The sequence below is a fragment of the Dendrobates tinctorius genome, unplaced genomic scaffold (assembly GCF_039654945.1).
Source record: "Dendrobates tinctorius isolate UK_male_01 unplaced genomic scaffold, ASM3965494v1 ptg000104l, whole genome shotgun sequence".
Classification (NCBI taxonomy): Eukaryota; Metazoa; Chordata; class Amphibia; order Anura; family Dendrobatidae; genus Dendrobates; species Dendrobates tinctorius.
This window is the reverse complement of record NW_027361772.1, coordinates 3,676,903-3,699,236: the sequence shown is the minus strand read 5'-3', so window position 1 is coordinate 3,699,236 and position 22,334 is coordinate 3,676,903. Positions and strand designations below refer to the sequence as shown.

Below are 22,334 nucleotides of genomic sequence, written 5' to 3'. Positions count from 1 at the left end.
GACAACATCTGCAAGGAGTTTGTATGTTCTCCCCGTGTTTGCGTGGGTTTCCTCCGGTTTCCTCCCACACTCCAAAGACATACTGATAGGGAATTTAGATTGTGAGCCCCGTCGGGGACAGTGATGAAAATGTGTGCAAATTGTAAAGCGCTGCGGAATATGTTAGCGCTATATAAAAATAAAGATTATTATTATTAAAGGTTCCCTGTCCTTGTGGGGCGGATCCCATCTCTCGTTTGGGTGCTGTCATGGGTTTTGTAAAAAACACATTACCGGTAAGTAATACCAATGTTTTAGGGCTTTGAGACAAGCACTTTTTCCCCCCAAATTTGGGAGTAAAATGGGGGGGCGTCTTATAGTCCAAACGTAGCTTACCAGGGGGAGCAAGGGCAATGCTGTAGGAAGTCGGCGGTGGCAGGAATGGGGCGATGCTGCGGGCCCTGGGCTAAGAGGACGGCGTGTCCCGGTGGTGCGAGGAAGGAGTGGAGTGCCTGCTTTTCATGTTGACCTCGCGATGGGATTCAGGAAAATGGCGCTGATTGGCGGCACATGCGCAGATTGAGATCTCGGCTGAACGACGAGCCAATATCTCAATCTGTACATTCGCTGACAACTGGCTCCATTTTCCTGAAACCCACTGTGAAGTCTATGTGTGCAGCACAGACTCTGCTCCTGCCTCGCACCGTCAGGCACCGCTTCTTCCTAGCCCAGGACCCACAGTATTGCCCCTCCTGCTCTCATATGATGTAAATGTAACCCTGCCACTGCCTCCTGGGTTCCCGATCTATTGCCGCCGATCCACCAGAAAGCTACTGTACATTCGGACTGTATGACGCATCTGCGACCCCTGACATGCCTGATCATGATGACAAGCTAACATTTTTTTTTCCTATTTTCCTCCTCTAAACTTGGGGTGCGTCTTATGGTCTGCAGCTTCTTAAAGTCCGAAAAATACGGTATTTTGTATTTCAGTTTGTAGGCTTACAATGCTATAAAAGCGACATTTGGAAGCCAGAATTCAACTATTAATTAATTAATGATTAAATATCTCAGAAACTAGAGCCAGTCTGGCAAAACCGAAGTCATATTCTTAATCAGTACCATAAACTTAATATAAAACTGTTCATACATCCCTTCCACCAAAATGACTGAAAATTAGTGTTATTTTTTAATATTTCCATAAAACTTGAAATGTGTTTCACAAAAAAACACAAAAACCCTGCCTGATGGAAAAAATCTGAAATCATATTTGAATGTGGCATTTTTTTTACTATGTATTTTCACTGTAAGCTGCAATACTTCCGTAACAATTAAGCACAGGTTCAAGTTCCCTAGGGGGCGCAAAAAGAATATATGGTATGTATGAAGCAGTTACGAGGGAAATAAAATAAAAAAAATTGCACAATTTTAAATCAGCATTATTTTCAAATCTGAAAATAATTAAATTGAAAAAATAGAGCTGACATCCCTTCTCCTCCAGGGATTATGTTCTTAGTGCAGTTGATGGATACATAATGTGCCCTTTCCCTCATCCACCCCTGCTCTCACATGAGTTACCTTGAATGTTTAAGAATAAAATATACACAGACTTCTAGTATACGCTTCTAGTATACGCACTGTGGAATAGCGCAGAATAATACGAGTAGTGGTAAGAGGATGGGTGCTTACCTATGATTGCTGCTACTAATCCCACTGTGCATCATAGCCTGCATCAGCAATAGCAATATGGAAGAGAAGAAAATCCACATGGTCACCTGCAACACATGCTACATGTTTACTGATCTTCCGGCCCAAAAACTCAACTTTACCTGTCAGAAGTGCAAACTTGTTGCCCTCTTAGAGGAAAAGGTGCAGGGACTGGAAGAAAGAATAGCAACATTGAAGGTAATTAAAGAACATGAGGACTTCTTGGATGAAGCAGAAACAACCATTCAGGATACGGAAAGTGAGAAAAGCATCAGAGCACATACAGAGGCTGAAAAGTGGAGCCATGTGACGAAAAGAAGCAAATGGATCAAGTGGTCATCACCACCCACACAGCTTAGCAACCAATATGAAGCCCTCATGCTGGATAACGAAAATGGCACAGCTCAGGATGATACCGTATCTACAAGAGAAGACACACTATCAACAAAAGTTACTCTGTCAATAAAAGCGGAAACAAATGACCCTCAAAAACACTCACGAGCAACAAGCAGTGCGTCCAGAAAGAAAAGAAGAGTGGTAGTTGTGGGCGACTCACTACTAAGAGGCACGGAGACAACTATCTGCAGGCCGGACATAACGGCACGAGAAGTATGCTGCCTCCCAGGAGCAAAAATCAAGGATGTGGCCAACAGGATACCAACTATCCTCAAATCCAAGGACGACTACCCTTTCCTACTGATACATGTAGGCACAAACGACACGGCAAGAAATGACCTACCAACTATCTGCGAAGACTTTGAAATTCTGGGGAAGAAAATAAAGGAACGGAACGTACAGGTTATTTTCTCATCAATCCTCCCAGTTGATGGTCATGGCATCAGAAGATGGAATAGGATACTAGAGGTGAACAACTGGCTACGACGGTGGTGCAGGCAGCAAGGATTTGGATTCTTGGACCATGGCGTGAATTACCTCTACGATGGACTTCTCGCAAGAGATGGGATACACCTCACAAAACCTGGGAAACACACATTCGCCAGAAGACTTGCCACACTCATCAGGAGGGCTTTAAACTAGAAGAAGAGGGGATGGGAGGAAAAACAGCAGAAAAGAACATGCAGCAGAAGGACAAACTAATCAAGGATACTAGATGTGGTAAAGAGGACCCAAGACAGGGTACTCAGAAGGAAGCTAAGAAAAAGGAAGCAAAACCTCTTTCCTGCATGCTGACCAACGCAAGGAGCCTGACCAATAAGATTGAAGGTCTGGAGTTGGTAATGTATGAGGAAAAATACGACATAGTAGGAATAACTGAGACATGGTTAGACGACAGCTATGACTGGGCGGCTAACTTGCAAGGATATGATTTGTTTAGGAGGGATCGTAAAAAAAGGAAAGGGGGTGGAGTCTGTCTATATATAAAGTCCACTTTAAAGCCCACACTAAGAGAATATATACAAGAGGGAAATGAAGAGGTGGAGTCTCTATGGGTGGAGATACAAGGAGGGAAAAGTAATAAAATCCTCATAGGGGTTTGTTATAAGCCACCAAATATAACAGAAGCCACTGAAAATGTATTATTGAAACAAATAGACAAAGCAGCAAATCACAATGAGGTGATTATTATGGGGGACTTCAACTACCCCGACATAGACTGGGAAACTGAAACCTGCGTATCTCAGAAAGGAAACCAATTTCTGTCAGTGACCAAGGATAATTATCTGTCACAACTTGTGCAGGGCCCAACTAGAGGGACAGCCCTTCTGGACTTAATTTTAAGCAACAGGCCAGATAGAATAACAGAAGTACGAGTCGATGGGCACCTAGGGAACAGTGACCACAATATAATACAATTCCACTTGTCCTTCAGTAAGGTGCCCTGGAAGGGGGTTACGAAAACGCTGAATTTCAGGATTGCAAAGTTTGATCAGCTTAGAGAGGACCTTCGCCGAATTGATTGGGACAATGTCCTCAAAAATAGGAGCACAGAAAATAAATGGGAAATATTTAAATCGGTTTTACACACCCACTGCGAGCTAGCCATACCGTACAGAAATAAAAGGGCTAGGAACAGGAGAACACCAAAGTGGCTAAATATGGATGTAAAAAGGGCAATAAATAACAACAAGGCATTTAAGAAGCTAAAACAAGAAGGCAATGAAGAAGCATTAAAAAGTTATAGAGAAAAAAATAAAATGTGTAAAAAAAACAAATACATTTAGCAAAAGTGAAAACTGAGAGACTCATTGCTAAGGAAAGTAAAACAAACCCCAAACTATTCTTTAATTATATAAACAGCAAAATAATTAAAATTGATGGTGTCGGCCCTTTAAGGAACAATGAGGGTGAAATCATAGAGAGCGATGTGGGAAAAGCAAATGTTTTAAATTCTTTTTTCTCAACAGTGTTTACACAGGAAAAGGATTTGCCAGGGGAAATGCAGAGTGATAATGTAAACTCCCCATTAAGTATTACCTGCCTAACCCAGGAAGAAGTGCAGAACCGCCTTAGTAAGATTAAAATTGACAAATCACCAGGCCCTGATGGCATTCACCCTCGGGTATTAAGAGAGTTAAGTAATGTGATAGACAGGCCTCTATTCCTTATATTTAAAGACTCTATAGAAACAGGGTCTGTTCCTATTGCTTGGCGGCAAGCAAATGTGGTACCAATATTCAAAAAGGGGTGTAAAAGGGAACCTGAAAACTATAGGCCGGTAAGCTTAACATCTGTTGTGGGTAAATTTTTGAAGGGTTTCTAAGGGATACCATTATGGAATATCTCAATGTTAATAAATGTTTAACTCCATATCAACATGGATTTATGAAGGATCGCTCCTGTCAAACTAACCTGATCAGCTTCTATGAGGATGTAAGCTCTCAAATGGACCAAGGAGAATCATTGGATGTCATTTATCTCGACTTCTCTAAAGCATTTGACACTGTCCCACATAAAAGATTGGTAAGTAAGATGAGAAAACTTGGGCTAGGGGAAAATGTGTGTAGATGGGTAGGTAGCTGGCTTAGTGATAGAAAGCAGAGTGGTTATTAATGGCGCATACTCAGATTGGGCCAGGGTTACTAGTGGGGTACCACGGGGTTCTGTATTGGGCCCCCTACTATTTAATATATTTATTAATGATCTAGTGGATGGCTTACACAGTAAAATATCAGTATTTGCAGATGATACAAAACTGTTAGGAGTCTGATTTCTTCCTTCCCTATGATGAAATCTTGACCCTTATATGCTGCAGTCTCCTGCATTTCATCTGCGGTAGAGGAGATTGCAGAGGAGAGTGCCTTGCGGCAACTCCAGAAGCTAAGTCCTCTGTTCCCTCCACTGAGCATGCTCATGGGACGAGCTCCCATTGGAGTTCGGGAGTCACATGCTCAGGTCCTGTGTCTAATCCTATTGGCTCCTCCTGGAGCCTTGGAGACTTCCGGAAGGTCCCGTTTGGTATAAAAAGCGCGCATGGCTGTTCCGCCATGCGCTAGTATTTCATACTTGCTGCTGTATGTATGGTGATGGATGCTTGGACTGGTGACTGACTTATTAAGAAACCCCTTCCCTCTGATAATACGATTGTGTGAGTGTTTGGGTTCAGCCAGTAGCAGCGCTAGCGCCAGCGAGCATATGCTCCATCTTGCTCAGCAGCTTAGCGTCTGCATTGCGCCAGCGTTATTGCAGCGTCTTGCCAGCGGCTCAGTTCTTGCCGCGCTGCAGTTAAAGCTTTCTCTGCGTCCGCGGTTGCGTTGCTTCGCACCTTATTTGACGGTAGGTCTAGACGGAGTAGTCCTGCTGTTTAAGGCTACTCCTGTGACAGCGAATACCGCGACTGTATCGCTGTGAGTCTGTGACTCTGAACAGACTCAGCGTTTAATTTGAGCTTATTTGCCTGCAGCTCTGTGAGTATAACAGAGCTTGCTTTTTTGCACTGGGTGCCGTCTAACCCTTGTGCACATTACCGCCTTGTGCTCTGCCTCTCTAGCAGCGGTTTTTCCATCCACCGCACGGTGGACCCCGGGTGGCGAAGGCACTTTTATTTAGTGTCATCCGCCACTCCTAACATAATACTAGCACCAGGGTCTGGCTAGAGATGGCAGATCAGCAGCAGCAACTGGTGCAGTGTGTGCGACAGCTTGAGGCTCGCTTGGCCACCCTTGAGAGGTCTCTCGCAGCTGCGCAGGCCACAGATGCTGCTGTTCAGGCACTCACAGATGCCGTGGGGCGTATGTCCGTGTCCTCCCTTGTGCCGACAGTTACCCGCCTCCCGTTGCCCGAAAAATTCTCTGGGGATGGCGCCTCCTGCAGGGGTTTCATCAGCCAGTGCTCTATACACCTGGAGCTGCTGGCTGCGCAATTCCCTACAGAGCGGGCTAAGGTTGCCTTCATTATCTCCCTACTGTCGGGCAAGGCTCTGGAATGGGCTACGCCTCTATGGGAACGTGGTGACCTAGAGATTCGGACTGCGGCCAACTTGCTAACAGCCATCAAGCAAGTATTTCTCGGTCCTCGGGTCACGCACGATGCGTCTCTGCAGCTGCTCACCCTTACTCAGGGGTCGCTCTCGGTTAGCCAGTATGCTGTCCATTTTCGGACACTGGCGTCCGAGTTGGAATGGTCCGACAGAGCGCTTATCCCCGTTTTTTGGCGAGGTCTACCAGAGCACGTGAAGGATGCTCTCTCCACTAGAGAGATCCCCACCAGTTTGGAAGAGCTAATTTCCGTCTCCTCATGGATCGACCTCCGTTTTTCGGAGCGCGGTATGGAGAGGGCTCACTCCAAGCGAAGAGCTGCCTCAGCTCCTACATTTTTTGTACCTCCTGAGCTGTCTGAGCCAGAGGTTATACCCCCTGAGCCCATGGAGGTGTCTCGTACCGATCTCAACACAGACTCTGATCAGGAATCCATTTGCGGTTGTCCCAATGTATGTGCGGTTTCTCCAGAAGCCAGCTCCCCGCAATGGTCAGAATCTGAACCCGTCACCGAGACTTTTGTCTCTCCTCATCTTAGGGCTCAAGTTCTCGCATGGGCGCATGCCTCCCATGCGCCTCAACATCGAGGTTACATGCAAATCTCGAAACTCTTGGCCAGAGCGTATTGGTGGCCTCAGAGCTCGGGTATATTAAAAAATTTATCCAGGCTTGCACTTCATGTGCCCAGGTTAACCTTCCTAAGAGGAGAGTGGTGACGGTCGCTGATTTGCGGCAGCGTTCAGTTGCATCGCCAGCTCCTGCCAGCTCCCAGGTGTCTCTGTTGAAACCTGGTGACTTTACTTCCACTGATGCCTTCCAGGTGTCCCGGTGTACTGTAACACCTACCAGGACATCAAGCTCGCCTTCGGGTGAGTTTGAGCCCAGGTTGATGGTTCGGAAGGCTCAGGGAGGAGGGGGCCCTAGGAGGGGGGTAATGTAAGGAGTCTGATTTCTTCCTTCCCTATGATGAAATCTAGACCCTTACATGCTGCAGTCTCCTGCGTTTCATCTGCGGTAGAGGAGATTGCAGAGGAGAGTGCCTTGCGGCAACTCTCTCCAGAGGCTAAGTCCTCTGTTCCCTCCACTGAGCATGCTCTTGGGACGAGCTCCCATTGGAGTTCGGGAGTCACATGCTCAGGTCCTGTGTCTAATCCTATTGGCTCCTCCTGGAGCCTTGGAGACTTCCGGAAGGTCCCGTTTGGTATAAAAAGCGTGCATGGCTGTTCCGCCATGTGCTAGTATTTCATACTTGCTGCTGTATGTATGGTGATGGATGCTTGAACTGGTGACTGACTTATTAAGAAACCCCTTCCCTCTGATAATACGATTGTGTGAGTGTTTGGGTTCAGCCAGTAGCAGCGCTAGCGCCAGCGAGCATATGCTCCATCTTGCTCAGCAGCTTAGCGTCTGCATTGCGCCAGCGTTACTGCAGCGCCTTGCCAGCGGCTCAGTTCTTGCCGCGCTGCAGTTGCAGCTTTCTCTGCGTCTGCGGTTGTGAAGCTTCGCACCTTATTTGACGGTAGGTCTAGACGGAGTAGTCCTGCTGTTTAAGGCTACTCCTGTGACCGTGAATACCACGACTGTATCCCTGTGTGTCTGTGACTCTGAACAGACTCAGCGTTTAATTTGAGCTTATTTGCCTGCAGCTCTGTGAGTATAACAGAGCTTGCTTTTGTGCACTGGGTGCCGTCTAACCCTTGTGCACATTACCGCCTTGTGCTCTGCCTCTCTAGCAGCGGTTTTTCCATCAACCGCACGGTGGACCCCGGGTGGCGAAGGCACTTTATTTATTTTTTATTTAGTGTCTTCCACCACTCCTAACACAAAACTTTGTAAGGTAGTTAACACAAAGGAGGACAGTTTGCAACTACAGACAGATTTGAGTAAATTGGAGAATTGGGCTGAAAAATGGCAAATGAGGTTTAACACAGATAAGTGTAAGGTTATGCACATGGGAAGGAGAAACAGATACTACAATTACTTACTAAATGGGAAACTGCTGGGGAAATCAGACATGGAAAAAGACTTAGGCATCTTAGTCAATAAGAAGCTAAATTGGAGTGCCCAGTGTCAGGCAGCTGCCACCAAAGCAAATAGGGTCAAGGGATGCATTAGAAGAGGTCTGGGGACACGAGGTGAAAACATAATTCTCCCTCTGTACAAATCACTCGTCAGACCACACTTGGAGTATTGTGTGCAATTTTGGACGCCGGTGCTCAAGAAAGACATTACTGAACTTGAAAGGGTTCAAAGGCGGGCTACAAAAATGAGAAATGGAGTTGGTTCACTACAATACCCAGAAAGGTTATCAAAATTAGGTCTATTTACTCTAGAAAAGAGAAGACTTAGGGGAGACCTAATATATATGTACAAGTATATCAGAGGACAATACAGAGATCTCTCCAATGAACTGTTTGTACCAAGGTCTGTGACAAGAACAAGGGGGCATTCTCTTCGTTTGGAGGAAAGACAATTTCTGCACCAGCATAGAAGAGGGTTCTTCACGGTAAGAGCAGTGAGGCTCTGGAATTCTCTTCTTGAGGAAGTGGTGATGGCCAACTCACTGAATGAATTTAAGAAAGGAATGGATGCTTTTCTTGTGAGTAACAGTATAGAAGGTTACGAATAACAGAATATTATAGGTAGATGGTTGACCCAGCTTAGGGGAAGGAATTTTTTTGGAGAAAATTGGCTTCTACTCTGTGGGTTTTTTGCCTTCCCCAGGATCAACAATGCAGAACAGCTGCACTAAAAATAGGCTGAACTAGATGGACATAAGGTCTTCCTTCAGCCTTCAAAACTATGTTCAAAACTATATGTTTTGACAAGAGGTCAATTCTCTGAAATAAGGGGATCTAATCCACTTATTGTCTGTCTCCAGGAAACACACACCTTATTGAGAATTCTCGATATGTGTCTAATGCAGGGGTGGGGAACTTCAGAGGTTTTATCTGGCCCCCGGGCAGAGGTGGACACTTAGAGCTTGGGGCCCCTGTGCAAAAAATACGTTTGAGTCCCCCTTCTTTTATGGTGACAAAGCGTCTGACTCACCTGAATACAGTACAGAACACTGGTACCACTGCAGAAGTCAACCCAAGACCCGTCTGATCCACTGAAATACGACATTCTCAAACTACTGTACTTAGTAGGTGGTGCGTCTGAAGCCTGGATAGCGGATACAGCACAGCTGCAATCGGCTCCCAGTATCCTGTTACTAAATCAGCATGGAGAGAACCCGGAGAAGGGTATAGGAGAGAGCCAATTCTGTGTTGCGGTCTAGGCCTGGATACCTGATGGCATTAGGCAGAATGACAGGTTCCCGCGTAGTAGGCCGCACTACGAAGTCTGGCCTGAAGTATATTCTGACCTGTCATTTTTCCTGACGGTAGTAGGCTTGGAATCAGAGGGAGACTAAACTCTACTTTGTTGTGCGCCTGGGTTCAAACCCTTGGGCCTGCGACTTGTGGCCCGATGATCCGATCACCTAAACACGCTTCGGTGTTAGGGGCTGGGGTCCTACCGACTAGACGTATGAGGATACCGGGTGGCAGTACACGCCGTACTCAGTCTCTGCGTGGGAGTACAGTAGTGACTATTCACACTGTATCCCTCCGGAAACCTGAAAAGAAACAACGCACATTGAGGTAGATATGAGTCTCCAGAGAGACCCGTGTCCACCTCCTACTGACACGAAGCTAAACTGAATATCCTAGTTCTTGTCGGTAGGGTGTACACTGCAGAGGAGGAGCTAACTTTTTTCTACATAGTGTCCGCCTCCTAGTGGCAGTAGCATACACCCATGGTTTCCTGTGTTCCCCAATGAAGGATCCAAGAAACAGATTTTATGGTAAGCAACCAAAAATCCTGTTATATAGCCACAAGCATATTTATCTTACATAATCTCCTTTACTATGTATATTGCCGTCCCTTATTACACAGTGCACTCTCTTTTACAGCGCCATGTCTTAGGCTAGTTTCACACTAGCGTTTTACTCAACGCAGCGCACGGCGCCGCTAAGCCCCGCCCCCTGCTGGCTCCCTGCCCGCCCCATCCGGTCATCACCGCCTACTATCGCACATGGACGCTTGCGATCTGCGCACCCTATCTTTAGCATAGGGTGCGCAGATCGTGCGCTGGCCGTGCGCTAGTAGGATTTTGGTGTGCGCTGCGCACTTTTGAAGGTGCGCCCGTGTGCGCCGAACGCAGCATGTTGCATTTCGGCGCACCTTCAAAAGTGCGCAGCGCACGCCAAAATCCTACTAGCGCACGGCCAGCGCACGATCTGCGCACCCTATGCTAAAGATAGGTTGCGCAGATTGCAAGCGTCCATGTGCGATAGTAGGCGGTGATGACCGGATGGGGCGGGCAGGGAGCCAGCAGGGGGCGGGGCTTAGCGGCGCCATGCGCTGCGTCGAATAAACGCTAGTGTGAAACTAGCCTTATATGTTGGATTATTTGTAGCCCATTGTCTTTATTACATATCGTCCTCTTGTGTTAGTTATGAACTGAAATGAAGCTTCTTTTCTAATGCAGGAACTGATGGTCTGGTCCTCTGGTCAGATGCTGCTCCATCAGCAGTCATTTTATATCTAACAAGAGACGACTATGTAATAAAAGATGACGCTGTAAACAACAAAAACAAGAATATGCTATGTAAGGGACAGCACTGTGCACAACAGCAGAGGAAGCTAATATAAGATAATAAGGGAAGTCACTATATATAACTAGAAAGGATGGTATGTAGTAAGGGACAGTGTTACACATAATAAAAGAGAAAACTAACAAAGGACAATGCTATACATAAGTGAGTACACTACTAAGGGATTGTGCTGTACATAATGAGTACACTATGTACTAGGGGACTGTGCTATACATAATGAGTACACTGTACTAAGGGTCTGTGCTATACATAATAAGTGAGGACACTATATACTAAGGGACTATGCTGTGCATAATAATTGAGTACACTATATACTAAGGGACTGTGCTATACATAATAAGGCTACATTCCTGTATCCGTGTGCAGTTTCGGTGTGCTGCCTGCTTTTACAGACACATTGACATATCCTATGATGATCCTCAAAATTGGATCAGAGAACAGGACATTCTCTGGCCCGTCACAGATCTCATTCTCAGAGCCGTGATTTTCACGGATGTGTGAAGAGTTTTATAGCATTATACGAGTCTGTGTGCTGTCAGATTAAAAAAAAAATATTTGACAGCACATGTACATTTCACACTGAATGTGAGAATGCAGCCTAAAGGGGGTTTTACACATAGCGATATCGCTATAACGTCACCGATTTTGTGACGTTATAGCGATATCGCTATATGTGATACTTACCTCCGACCGGCTCCCCCGCTGTCCATCGCTGATCGCGCGAGAATGTCCGGCTCCAATTCTCGTTGGGCGCTTCCTGCTGGGCTTCCTGCTGGCGCCGACGAGCGACGCGTGGAGGCGGGCGGGAGGACGTCTGGATCGCTGTGTGTGAAAGGTGAGTATCGTGTGCTGCGTCGCTGCTGCATCGCTGTGAGATCTGCCTGTGTGACAGCTCACTAGCGATCATTTAGTGATGCACCAGCGATCCTGACCGGGTCGGATAGCTGGTGCATCGCTAAATGTAAACGGCCCTTAAGTGTTTTTACAAATAACATTATCACTCTAAGGCTACTTTCACACATCCGGTGTGTGGGGTCCGGCGGCGTGCGGCGAAAAGCCGGGCCGCCGGATCCAGCCTGCAGCCGTGACACCGGATGTGTGTGCGGCGTCTGATACGGCTCGGACATGATTTAAAGGAGCCACAGGAGGAGGTGGACAGAGACAGCCGCTGAGAGAGACAGCTGCTAAAAGGGAGGTGAGGGGAGGGTAGGAGAGGAGAGGGGAGGGGAGAGGAGAGGGGAGAGGAGAGGGGGTTGGAGAGAGAGAGAGACATGTGGGGTTAACACTCAGTGTCCGGGCGAGAGAATCTCTCTCTCTTGCCGGGCACTTGTGGGGTTAACCCCACAGAGAGATCTCTCTCTCTCACCCAGACACTGTGAGTGTTAACCCCACAAGTGCCCGGCGAGAGAGATCTCTCACATGTGTCTGGGTGTCAGAGAGAGATCTCTCTCTCACCGGGCACTTGTGGGGTTAACATTCACAGAGTCCGGGCATGCGCTGTGGAAAAAGCTGGTCCGGCGCTGAGAAAAAACGTTGCAGAGAACGTTTTTTCCAGACGCCGGACCGGCTGGTTTTGCCGGATCTGGCAAAAACCGGATACGCCGCATAGGCATCAGGCGCGATGCGGCGATAATGAAACTCTATGGGGAAAAAACCGGATCCGGTGGCAACAGGCGCCGGATCCGGTTTTTACACTTTTCGCCGCATCGCGCCTGATGCACAAAAACTGATGTGTGAAAGTAGCCTAAGTCATAAAGTGCAGATACAGAATAATATTTACAGCCAGTGACCGCTGATGACTCATCTGATTAGTCATTTTCTGCTGTTTCTTCTCCATCTGGTCAGACCTTCATTTCAAACTTCATTTCCCAGCTACAACTATTACTAGGTTTAAGGAACGGGGCCCCTAAAAGGTCACTTTTCTACCATTTAATTTAGCACCTGTTTCATAGGTGAGACCCTATGGGCAATTATTGTAAGGCAATATTCATCTTTTTACTTCTTGCAGGTCTAAGTTGAACTAGAGTCTACAGTGCCTTGCGAATGTATTCGGCCCCCAGGAACTTTTCAACCTTTTCCCACGTATCATGCTTCAAACATAAAGATACCAAATGTAAATGTTTGGTGAAAAATCAACAACAAGTGGAACACAATTGTAAAGTTGAATGAAATTTATTGGTTATTTTAAATTTTTGTGGAAAGTCAAAAAGTGGAACATGCAATATTATTCGGCCCATTTACTTTCAGTGCAGCAAACTCACTCCAGAAGTTCATTCTGGATCTCTGAATGATCCAATGTTGTCCAAAATGTCTAATGATGATAAATATAATCCACCTGTGTGTAATCAAGTCTCCATATAAATGCACCTGCTCTGTGATAGTCTCAGGGTTCTGTTTGAAGCACAAAGAGCATCATGAAGACTAAGGAATACAAAAGGCAGGTCCGTGATACTGCTGTGGAGAAGTTTAAAGCCGGATTTGGATACAAAATGATTTCCAAAACTTTAAACATCCCAAGGAGCACTGTGCAAGCGATCATATTGAAATGGAAGGAGTATCATACCACTGCACATCTACCAAGACCCGGCAGTCCCTCTAAACTTTCATCTCAGACAAGGAAAAGACTGATCAGAGATGCAGCCAAGAGGCCCATGATCACTCTAGATGAACTGCAGAGATCTACAGCTGAGGTGGGACAGTCGGTCCATAGGACAACAATCAGTCGTACACTGCACAAATCTGGCCTTTATGGAAGAGTGGCAAGAAGAAAGACATTTCTCAAAGATATCCATAAAAAGTGTTATTTAAAGTTTGCAACAAGCCACCTGGGAGACACACCAAACATGTGGAAGAAGGTGCTCTGATCAGATGAAATCAAACTTTTTGTCAACAATGCCAAACGATATGTTTCAATACAAAAAATGGTGGGGGGAACAAGAGGCGCAATAGTGCCCTATCACTAGTGACACTTGAAGTATGAGCGGTATAATACAGTTCCACTCACCTATTCCAGTTGTGTAACCCACAACTGGCTTGAGAGCATATCACAGAATCAGCTGCTGCAGGACCTCCACCAACCACTCACACGTGGAAAAACCTTCAGAAAGTTGTGGGAAGCAGGGTGTGTTGCAGTCTGCGCTGCCGAGATTCACAAATCACCTGGGATACAAGATGTTGTAGCAGTGTACTCCTTTATTTCCTCCTTTGTTGTAGCAGTGTACTCCTTTATTTCCTCCTACGCGTTTCGGCGCCCTGAGGAAATAAAGGAGTACACTGCTACAACATCTTGTATCCCAGGTGATTTGTGAATCTCGGCAGCGCAGACTGCAACACACCCTGCTTCCCACAACTTTCTAAACGATATGTTTGGCGTAAAGGCAACACAGCTCATCACCCTGAACACACCATCCCCACTGTCAAACATGGTGGTGGCAGCATCATGGTTTGGGCCTGCTTTTCTTCAGCAGGGACAGGGAAGATGGTTAAAATTGATGGGAAGATGGATGGAGCCAAATACAGGACCATTCTTGAAGAAAACCTGTTGGAGTCTGCAAAAGACCTGAGACTGGGACGGAGATTTGTCTTCCAACAAGACAATGATCCCAAACATAAAGCAAAATCTACATGGAATGATTCACAAATAAACGTATCCAGGTGTTAGAATGGCCAAGTCAAAGTCCAGACCTGAATCCAATCGCTAATCTGTGGAAAGAGCTGAAAACTGCTGTTCACAAACGATCTCCATCCAACCTCACTGAGCTCGAGCTGTTTGCCAAGGAAGAATGGGCAAGAATTTCAGTCTCTCGATGTACAAAACTGATAGAGACATACCCCAAGCGACTTACAGCTGTAATCGCAGCAAAAGGTGGCACAACAAAGTATTAAGTTAAAGGGGCCGAATAACATTGCATGCCCCACTTTTCAGTTTTTGAATTGAGACAAAAATTTTAAATAACCAATAAATTTCGTTCAACTTCACAATTGTGTCCGACTTATTGTTGATTCTTCACCAAAAATTTACATTTGGCATCTATATGCTTGAAGCATGATATGTGGAAAAAGATTGAAAAGTTCCAGGGGGCCGAATACTTTCGCAAGGCACTGTACCTCCTGACATTGTTAATTAAAAGGGCTGTTACCAGTGTGAGACATGTCATGACTGACAGTCTGCTTTCCTAATCACTCACAGCTCTGCAGTGATATCAGACATTACAAAGTGTCAGCCATTACGTATCACACTGGTATCTTCCCATTTAATTTACAAAAAGATCTGGAGGCAGATTCTCAGGGAGATCTATGTCCAGCCCATAGATCTTAACTGCTTGATTCCATATTAAGAATATTGTGCATTTTTCTGGAAATAAGACATCAGATTGTAGATATCAAGCTATTACTTTATTCAACTTTCTATGCCCTGTAAGCCCAGAAGAGTTGATCCTACAGGAAGATTCCCTTTAAGGGATTAAAGGGAATGTATGATCACAAAGTGACATTCTGTAAATTATGATGCTTACTTTTTATGGGAACAAAAGGCTTCAATGTTTAAATTACAGATGCCCGATCCTTATTTCCCCGACATCCTTCCCATACACATTAGATGGTCAACTGGTAACGCCAGGAGTGGGGCTTTATAGTACCACACTTTTTTATGAGGTTGAAAGGTCTGTTTAGTTTTCGCTCACGTTTACCATTAAACCATATCATTAGCCATTCTAAAGGGTATTTGCTGACATGATTAGGAGATTTAGATAAGACTTTGGTATGCCTTTAATGCACCCTAGCTGGAAGTTTAACGCTAGTTTAAAGGTCACTTATTTTTCATGGATAATTGTCTAATGAAATAAGAATTTCCTTCAAAATAACTAAAAAGAATCATCGGTAAATGTAAAATCCACCTCCCTTGACCGTTCAAGGGGCTTTTTTTTTGCTCCCTCCCCCATAGATGTATATGCTCAGCTTTATTGGGGAGTATGGAAACTCCAAGGAAATTCTCATTCTTAGTGAAATGGACATAAAGTCAAGACTGACATATTTTTATTTTTCCTTTTCATTTAACACTTTTCAATCAAAAGACTTCAAGGTGCTTTGTCCTATAGGTTGTGTTTCATAGACATCTGCACCAGTATAATCGAGGCAACAGAGTAACTATAGATCCCCTGATGTAGTGCCTTTACAAGTGTGTAACGAAAAGTTCCGTCTTAACATGGCAATGTTTCATAGAAGACAATGAAACTATGGAGCTACATGTTTCTCTCTGTTTCCAGGGCACAAAAAACCATCAACCATCAGACAGCTAAATCTCCCAACATGAGAGGTCATAGATAAGAGCACCTTCCGGCACGGCAGCTCATTGGTGTGGCCCGTTCAAGGATTTGGCAGAAGATATTGGGGATGTCCATGACCTCTGGCTTGAACTCTTCTCGTAGTCCAGATCTGTGCCAAAATGACTCATGTACTGATTGACAGCTTGGTTCCTATTCTGTGGTTTAGAAGAGAGCTGTCAATTACTGGTTGGTGGGCAGGGTAGAATATCCCGCTCTCGGCAACGCCACAAAGTATGACTTTAGTACTGCAGCTGATAAAGTGCGATTTTATAAGAATCTGCTTCAACAAGCCCATTAAGTGCCCCAGTGCTGGAATCTGAGTGTCCATCACTTCTTTACACTTCCAGTGTAAAAGGGCAGCATTAGACCGGAATCACAGATGCGAGAAACTCGGACGAGTCTCGCGTTTTAATACCCGGCACTGAGAAGCGGAGCGCGTGGCTCCATGTATTTCTATGCAGCCGCTCCTCAGTGCCGGCGGCAGTGCCGGGAATTAAGATGCGAGACTTGTCTTAGTTTCTCGCATGTGTGATCCCGGCCTTAACCTGATTCTCTTTAAGATGCTAATTAGAGTAAGGAAAAAAAAAGTATTTAAAGGGATATGTGATTTGTATGAACTCTGCTGATAAAAGTATAGCTGATCAGAAAGGGGAGAGTTTTTAAAGGACTCATTGTGATAGTAGTGAGATGGAAGAGTTAAAAATAGTTTTCAGGATATTTGGCAGCAGCGATCAGAGTCCAGGACGGGCGGACAAATTACACAGCAGAAAAGTTAGTAAGAATATAATAAACATGCAAGATCAGGGCCGGTCTGTGTACCCGTCATTGCCAGTGTCTGTGTTGTCCAGATTAAGCAGAAAATAATTAAAATTTGGATTTTAATAAAACTATGGGCTTGGGCAAATGACTGTAATAATCGGTTGAGTTCTATCTGTCGTTTTGACGGACATCACTCTTCTCTTCTTATTCTTTAAGGCCGTGCACAGGTCCGATTTTCTTCCTTGGATAGCGACTATCGAAGGAGGAAGTCACAACGTGCCCGAGTTGGATCTGATATTCGGATCGCACTTGGCAACACAAGTCAATGAGTCCGTGTGAAAGATCGGACTGCACTCGTATGACATCTGAGTACAGTCCCCTATACCTGGCTTCAAAAGTAGGTTATCAGCTATGTACAATTTCCCTCCTACTATAAAACCTATTGATTGTCACGTTCTGGCTCTGAGGGTCAGGATTTCATCCCAAATGTAATATAGAAAAAAAAATCACCACCATCTGCTTGTCCGTCACTCACTGGCCTTTCATGGTGGATAAGCTTGATAACCCCCTTGGGAACATCTGATTTTTCTGTTTGGCACTTTTGCTTTTTCCCTCCTGTTCTTCAAAGAGCCATGCTTTTTAAAAAAAACAAACTTTCATCGTGAGGACTTATTTTTTGCAGAACAAGTTGCAGTTTTGAATTACTGCCTTCATTTTAATTTATCATGTACTGACATACAGAAAAGAAAATTCCAAGTGGGGAGAAATTGTGAAACAACAGCAATTCTGCCATAGTTTTTCAGAATAGCTTTGGTTTTTTTTATGGAGCATTTGTGCAGTAAAAATTACCTGGCGACACGATTCTTCAGGTAACTGCTATTATGGCGATACCAAATTTGGATATTTGTTTTAGCAGTGCAGAAAAAAATCTGATATTTGTAAAAAAAAAATTAATAAACAAATGTATTTGTGTTGCCATTTTTTTGAAACCCATAAATTAGAAATAGTTTTATTTATAATTTTTTTCCCTTTTGCGGTAGATTTGACATATTGATCTCTTTAAATTACACTTTGGGAACTGTGGTAAGTACAAGACCCACAAATCTGGCATTCTTGCCCTCAGTGATGTCAACTTCCGGCACGCATCAGTGTTACATGCTTCAATCCATAGCAACGTAATATCTATTAGCATTGTGACATCTCTTCTCATTAGCTCCTTGTGACTATTTAAGACCGGTGTATTATTGTGATGCTACTCCAGAAGAAGGCGCGCCAGCCGAAACGCGCGTTGGGGCGGTGGCACCGCAATATTCAGGTAATTTATTAATGTTTCTGCATTTATGTTCTCTGCAAGGCCATTATTTACCAGCTGATATGTGATACCTATCTCGAGACATCAGTGTGTGGCTGCTCCCAGGTTATATACTTACTCTTTATACAACAGTTTTGTTATAGATGGAAATATTCCAGCCATTTACTCACTTCCTGATTTATAGCTTTCTACTTATATTGTCTTGCAATTTATTACACATGTATATTACTTTACCATGCTTTGGTGTGGTGTCATCACCCTCGTTTTTATTATTATGTTCCATTTTAATCTTTGAATTAATAAATATAATTTTTTTATATTTTCACTGTTCGGTGCATTCTTTCTATATGCTCATCATGCCTTTTATGCTGAACCCTTTACTCCTATCTGTATATCAGTACAGTAATTTTTTATGTACTGTTTATACTATCTCTTTATAGGATTAATCTACTTAGATATTGTATCAAACATAAAAGCCAGACACAGAGGTCAAAAGGCGTCCAGAGTTTCAGACTTTGTAGTCTTTATCCTTGTTGTACTCAATGGCTTTCTCTAAATCCTGGTTTTCAGGACCTTAGCTGGAAGCCCCAAATGGAGTCACGAAAGGAGACTCAAACGTGGTGTGAAAGTGGCCTCCTACGGTAAATCATCATGAGCTTGTTTCCTCCTTTCTCTGCTTTGTAGTTTCCTAAATCTAAATGTCCTTGTTATTTGCCTGAATTAATATTTACCCAACTGGAGATACACCACATTGCCCAGGCCCTTTTAGCTCAGGTGGATTTGCTGGTTTCAGACTCTGCCCCATAGAGTCATCAAACACTCTCTTAAAAGGACGGGTGGGGGGTGCGACGATCACAAGTGAGCAGGAGCACTATAGGGGTAAAGACACAAGCAATGAAAATGGAGGCGGTAAAACTGGAAGACTGTTACGTCTCTGAGGAATATGGATTCATACTACAAGACCCCCTGGTGAGATAAAAGCACTTATTATTATTATGCATGGCTTATATAGCGCTATCATATTCCGCAGCACTTTACATACATTATTATTTATTATGGCACATTCTGCAGCGCCGTACACAGATTACACTCCTGATCCCACTGTAGAATCTATCTGGGCCCAATTTACTGAGTGTTTTTTTTTTTTTGTTTTTTTTTTATTCTAGTGTTTTTTATGTGGCAGAGAGATCTATGGGTCACCTTTAGGGTGGATTCATATATTGGATAACATATTAATAATTTGCGATGCATAAAAACATCATAAGCACAATTAATGTTGGGAATATTTTTAAATAATTGCTCAGAATTTGTAGTTCTATTTTCGATGTGGAACGTCGTTGTGAATTACACTTTTGTAATCTGCAACAACTATGGAAAACTCTGGAAAGTATTTCTGAATTGGAAAAACACAGTGTGGAAATTGACACTGTGTACGAGTTGTGGATTTTTTTTTCTCCATCCGTTGGGCTATGCTATGAAAACACAACATCTGTGAATTTTCTTATGCACCTGGACTTCTGCACCATCTACAGTCGCTCCTCTGGTCACTCACATTAGTCTTTGACCCCAGTGGGGTAAACAATATCCTTTTCCTACCTTCATAGCTTAGCCGGCCTACTACTATTTTTTTGTGTGCATGAGAAATCCAATTTTAAAGCAAAGGAAACAGACAAACTCCGAGCAGAAGTGACCCCGGTTGGATTGGTATTTATGCCTCCTGTGTTGTCAAGATAGAATCTAAAGCAGGGATGTCAAGCTCAAAAACACAGAAGGCCAAAATAAAAGCTTGGACAAAGTTGTGGGCCAACCTTGATATTTATAAAAAAAAAAAAAAAGTCAACAATTGAGGAAGTTTTTCCTTATCAAATAGAATGATGAACTCTTTCATATGGAAACAAACTTAAAGGGGTTGTCCCACGAACAAAGTACATTTTGATTAATAGATCTTAGAGTAAAATATTGGAATAATATGTTATGTAAGAGCCTAATTTAAAAATGTAATAAAGGAAAAAAATCTTGAATAGTACAGAAAGTATGATGCAAACAAAAGTGCCCCCCAAACACAGTAAGATACCCCCACAGTGAATTCCTCCACAGTACCCTCCATGCGTATAAAAGAATCACAGTATGGTTCTCAAAATGAAATTCCCACACAGCCCTACTTACAGAATAGTCCTCAATACAGTATAACGGGCAGCTACATTGCATTTCATACAATATAATGGCCCCACATAGTGCTCCATACAGTGTAATGGCCCCACGCAGTGCTTCATACAGTAGAATGGCCCCACATAGTGCTCAATACAGTATAATGGCCCCACTTAGTGCTCCATACAGTACAATGGACCCTAGAACGTGCTCCATACAGTATAATGGGCCCCACACAGTGCTCCATACAGTATAATGGGCCCACATGGTTCTCAATACAGGATAATGGGTACCACATAGTGCTCCATACAGTATAATGTGCCCCACATGGTGCTCCATACAGTATAATGCGCCCAAATGGTGCTTAATACAGTATAATGCACCCCACATAGTGATCCATACGGTATAATGTGCTCCATGTGGTATAATGCACCTCACATAGTGCTCTGTATGGTATAATGCGCAGCACATAGTGCTCCATACGGTATAATGTGCTCCACAAAGTGCTCCATACAGTGTAATGACCCCACATGGTCCTCCATACAGTATAATGGCCCCACATTGAGTCCATACAGAATAATGGGCACATATATTGCTCCATACAGTATAGTAGGCCCCACATTAAAAAAAATATTCACATCTGCTCATTTCCTTTCCTGCTCCGGTGTCTTCATGGTGTTCTCAGATCCTTTGAACATCGGTGTACAGTGGATGCGTTGTAATGACGTCATCGTGCCCACTGCCCTGAGACATCAGACTCAGAGGGGGAATGATGGGAAAGGAAGCCTCATATGGCGCTCTCTCCTCCATCATTGCTTTCAACTTTATCTGCATCTAGGACTCAGAAAAAGCGACATGCCTCCTCAAATAAAATCCAGTAAAATCTTTGCTCCCTTCTTCTGAACCCCACTATGCCTAAACCACAGTAAGTGGCCGCGTTTGAAATTTCTGTAGCAGGGAGAGCCCAATTAATATTTTACAGGGTGCGCACTCTGAAAATGAAAATGGTGGAGGCCCATAAAGCAGGAGAAGACAATAAGAAGATAGCATAGCGTTTTAAAGTTGCCCTTTCCTGGGCAATGTAATTAAGAAATTGCAGTTGACAGGAACAGTGGCGGTCAAGATTAGGTCTGTAAGACCAAGCAAAATTTCAGTGAAAGCTGCTTGTAGGATTGCTAGAGAGGCAAATCAGAATCCCCACTTGACTGCAAAAGACCTTCAGAAAGCTTTAGCAGACTCTGGAGTTGTGGTACTTTGTTATACCGTTCAGAAACACCTGCACAAATATGGCCTTCATGGAAGAGTCATCAGAAGAAAGCCTCTCCTGCATCTTCACAATAAAATTCAGAGTCAGAAGTATACATCTAAACAAGCTTAATGCATTTTGGAAACAAGTTCTGTAGACCAATGAGGTTAAGAAAAAGGGCACTGAATTTCAGAAAAATAACATCTTGCCAACCATTAAGTAAGGGGGTAGAGAAATCATAGACATGTGGGAAATGATGTTTATGAATTATTTTGTTCATCATGACTAACTGGTTTAAGCATTTAAAGATTGAAAGTTGTGAATTTTTCAAACTTTTTGCCAGATATTTTCATAAATAAATGAAAAACATATCTACCTATGTTCACCAGTAACATAAAGTACAATGTGTCACGAAAAAAATCTCAATCACTGGGATCCTTTTAAGGAGGGTCGGCGTTACTGGCAAGCAGACCATGCAGCTGCCTAGGGCCCCTGCTCCCCCAGGGGCCCCCAGCTAGCGGCACATCACGCAGCAGCTATGGGGCCCATCTGCCGCCAGCGCCAACTCCCTCCACCGCCGCTGCATTGAACTATACCACGTTATAGATGCCGGTACAGTTCAAAGCAATGATGGAGGAGAGAGCGTCAGCTGATGATCCCTCTCCCATCATTCCCCTCTTCCTCTGACACTGACTTTGTGTGCGTGATGACGTCATCGCGCACTCACTGTGTGCCAGGCAGTGCAGCTGCTGAGACAGGAGC

The 22,334-nt window shown here is 44.2% G+C and overlaps 1 protein-coding gene across 1 annotated transcript in view; it reads left to right on the top strand.

The window, feature by feature from the left end:
* Window positions 1-19,022: 19,022 nt before the first annotated feature.
* Window positions 19,023-22,334, top strand: part of IDO2 (indoleamine 2,3-dioxygenase 2) — an 82,830-nt gene continuing 79,518 nt past the window's right edge. The window contains exon 1 of the mRNA XM_073588605.1: window positions 19,023-19,147. Coding sequence (XP_073444706.1) covers window positions 19,073-19,147 — 75 coding nt within the window. The 5' untranslated portion in view covers window positions 19,023-19,072. The remainder of the gene's footprint in view (window positions 19,148-22,334) is intronic.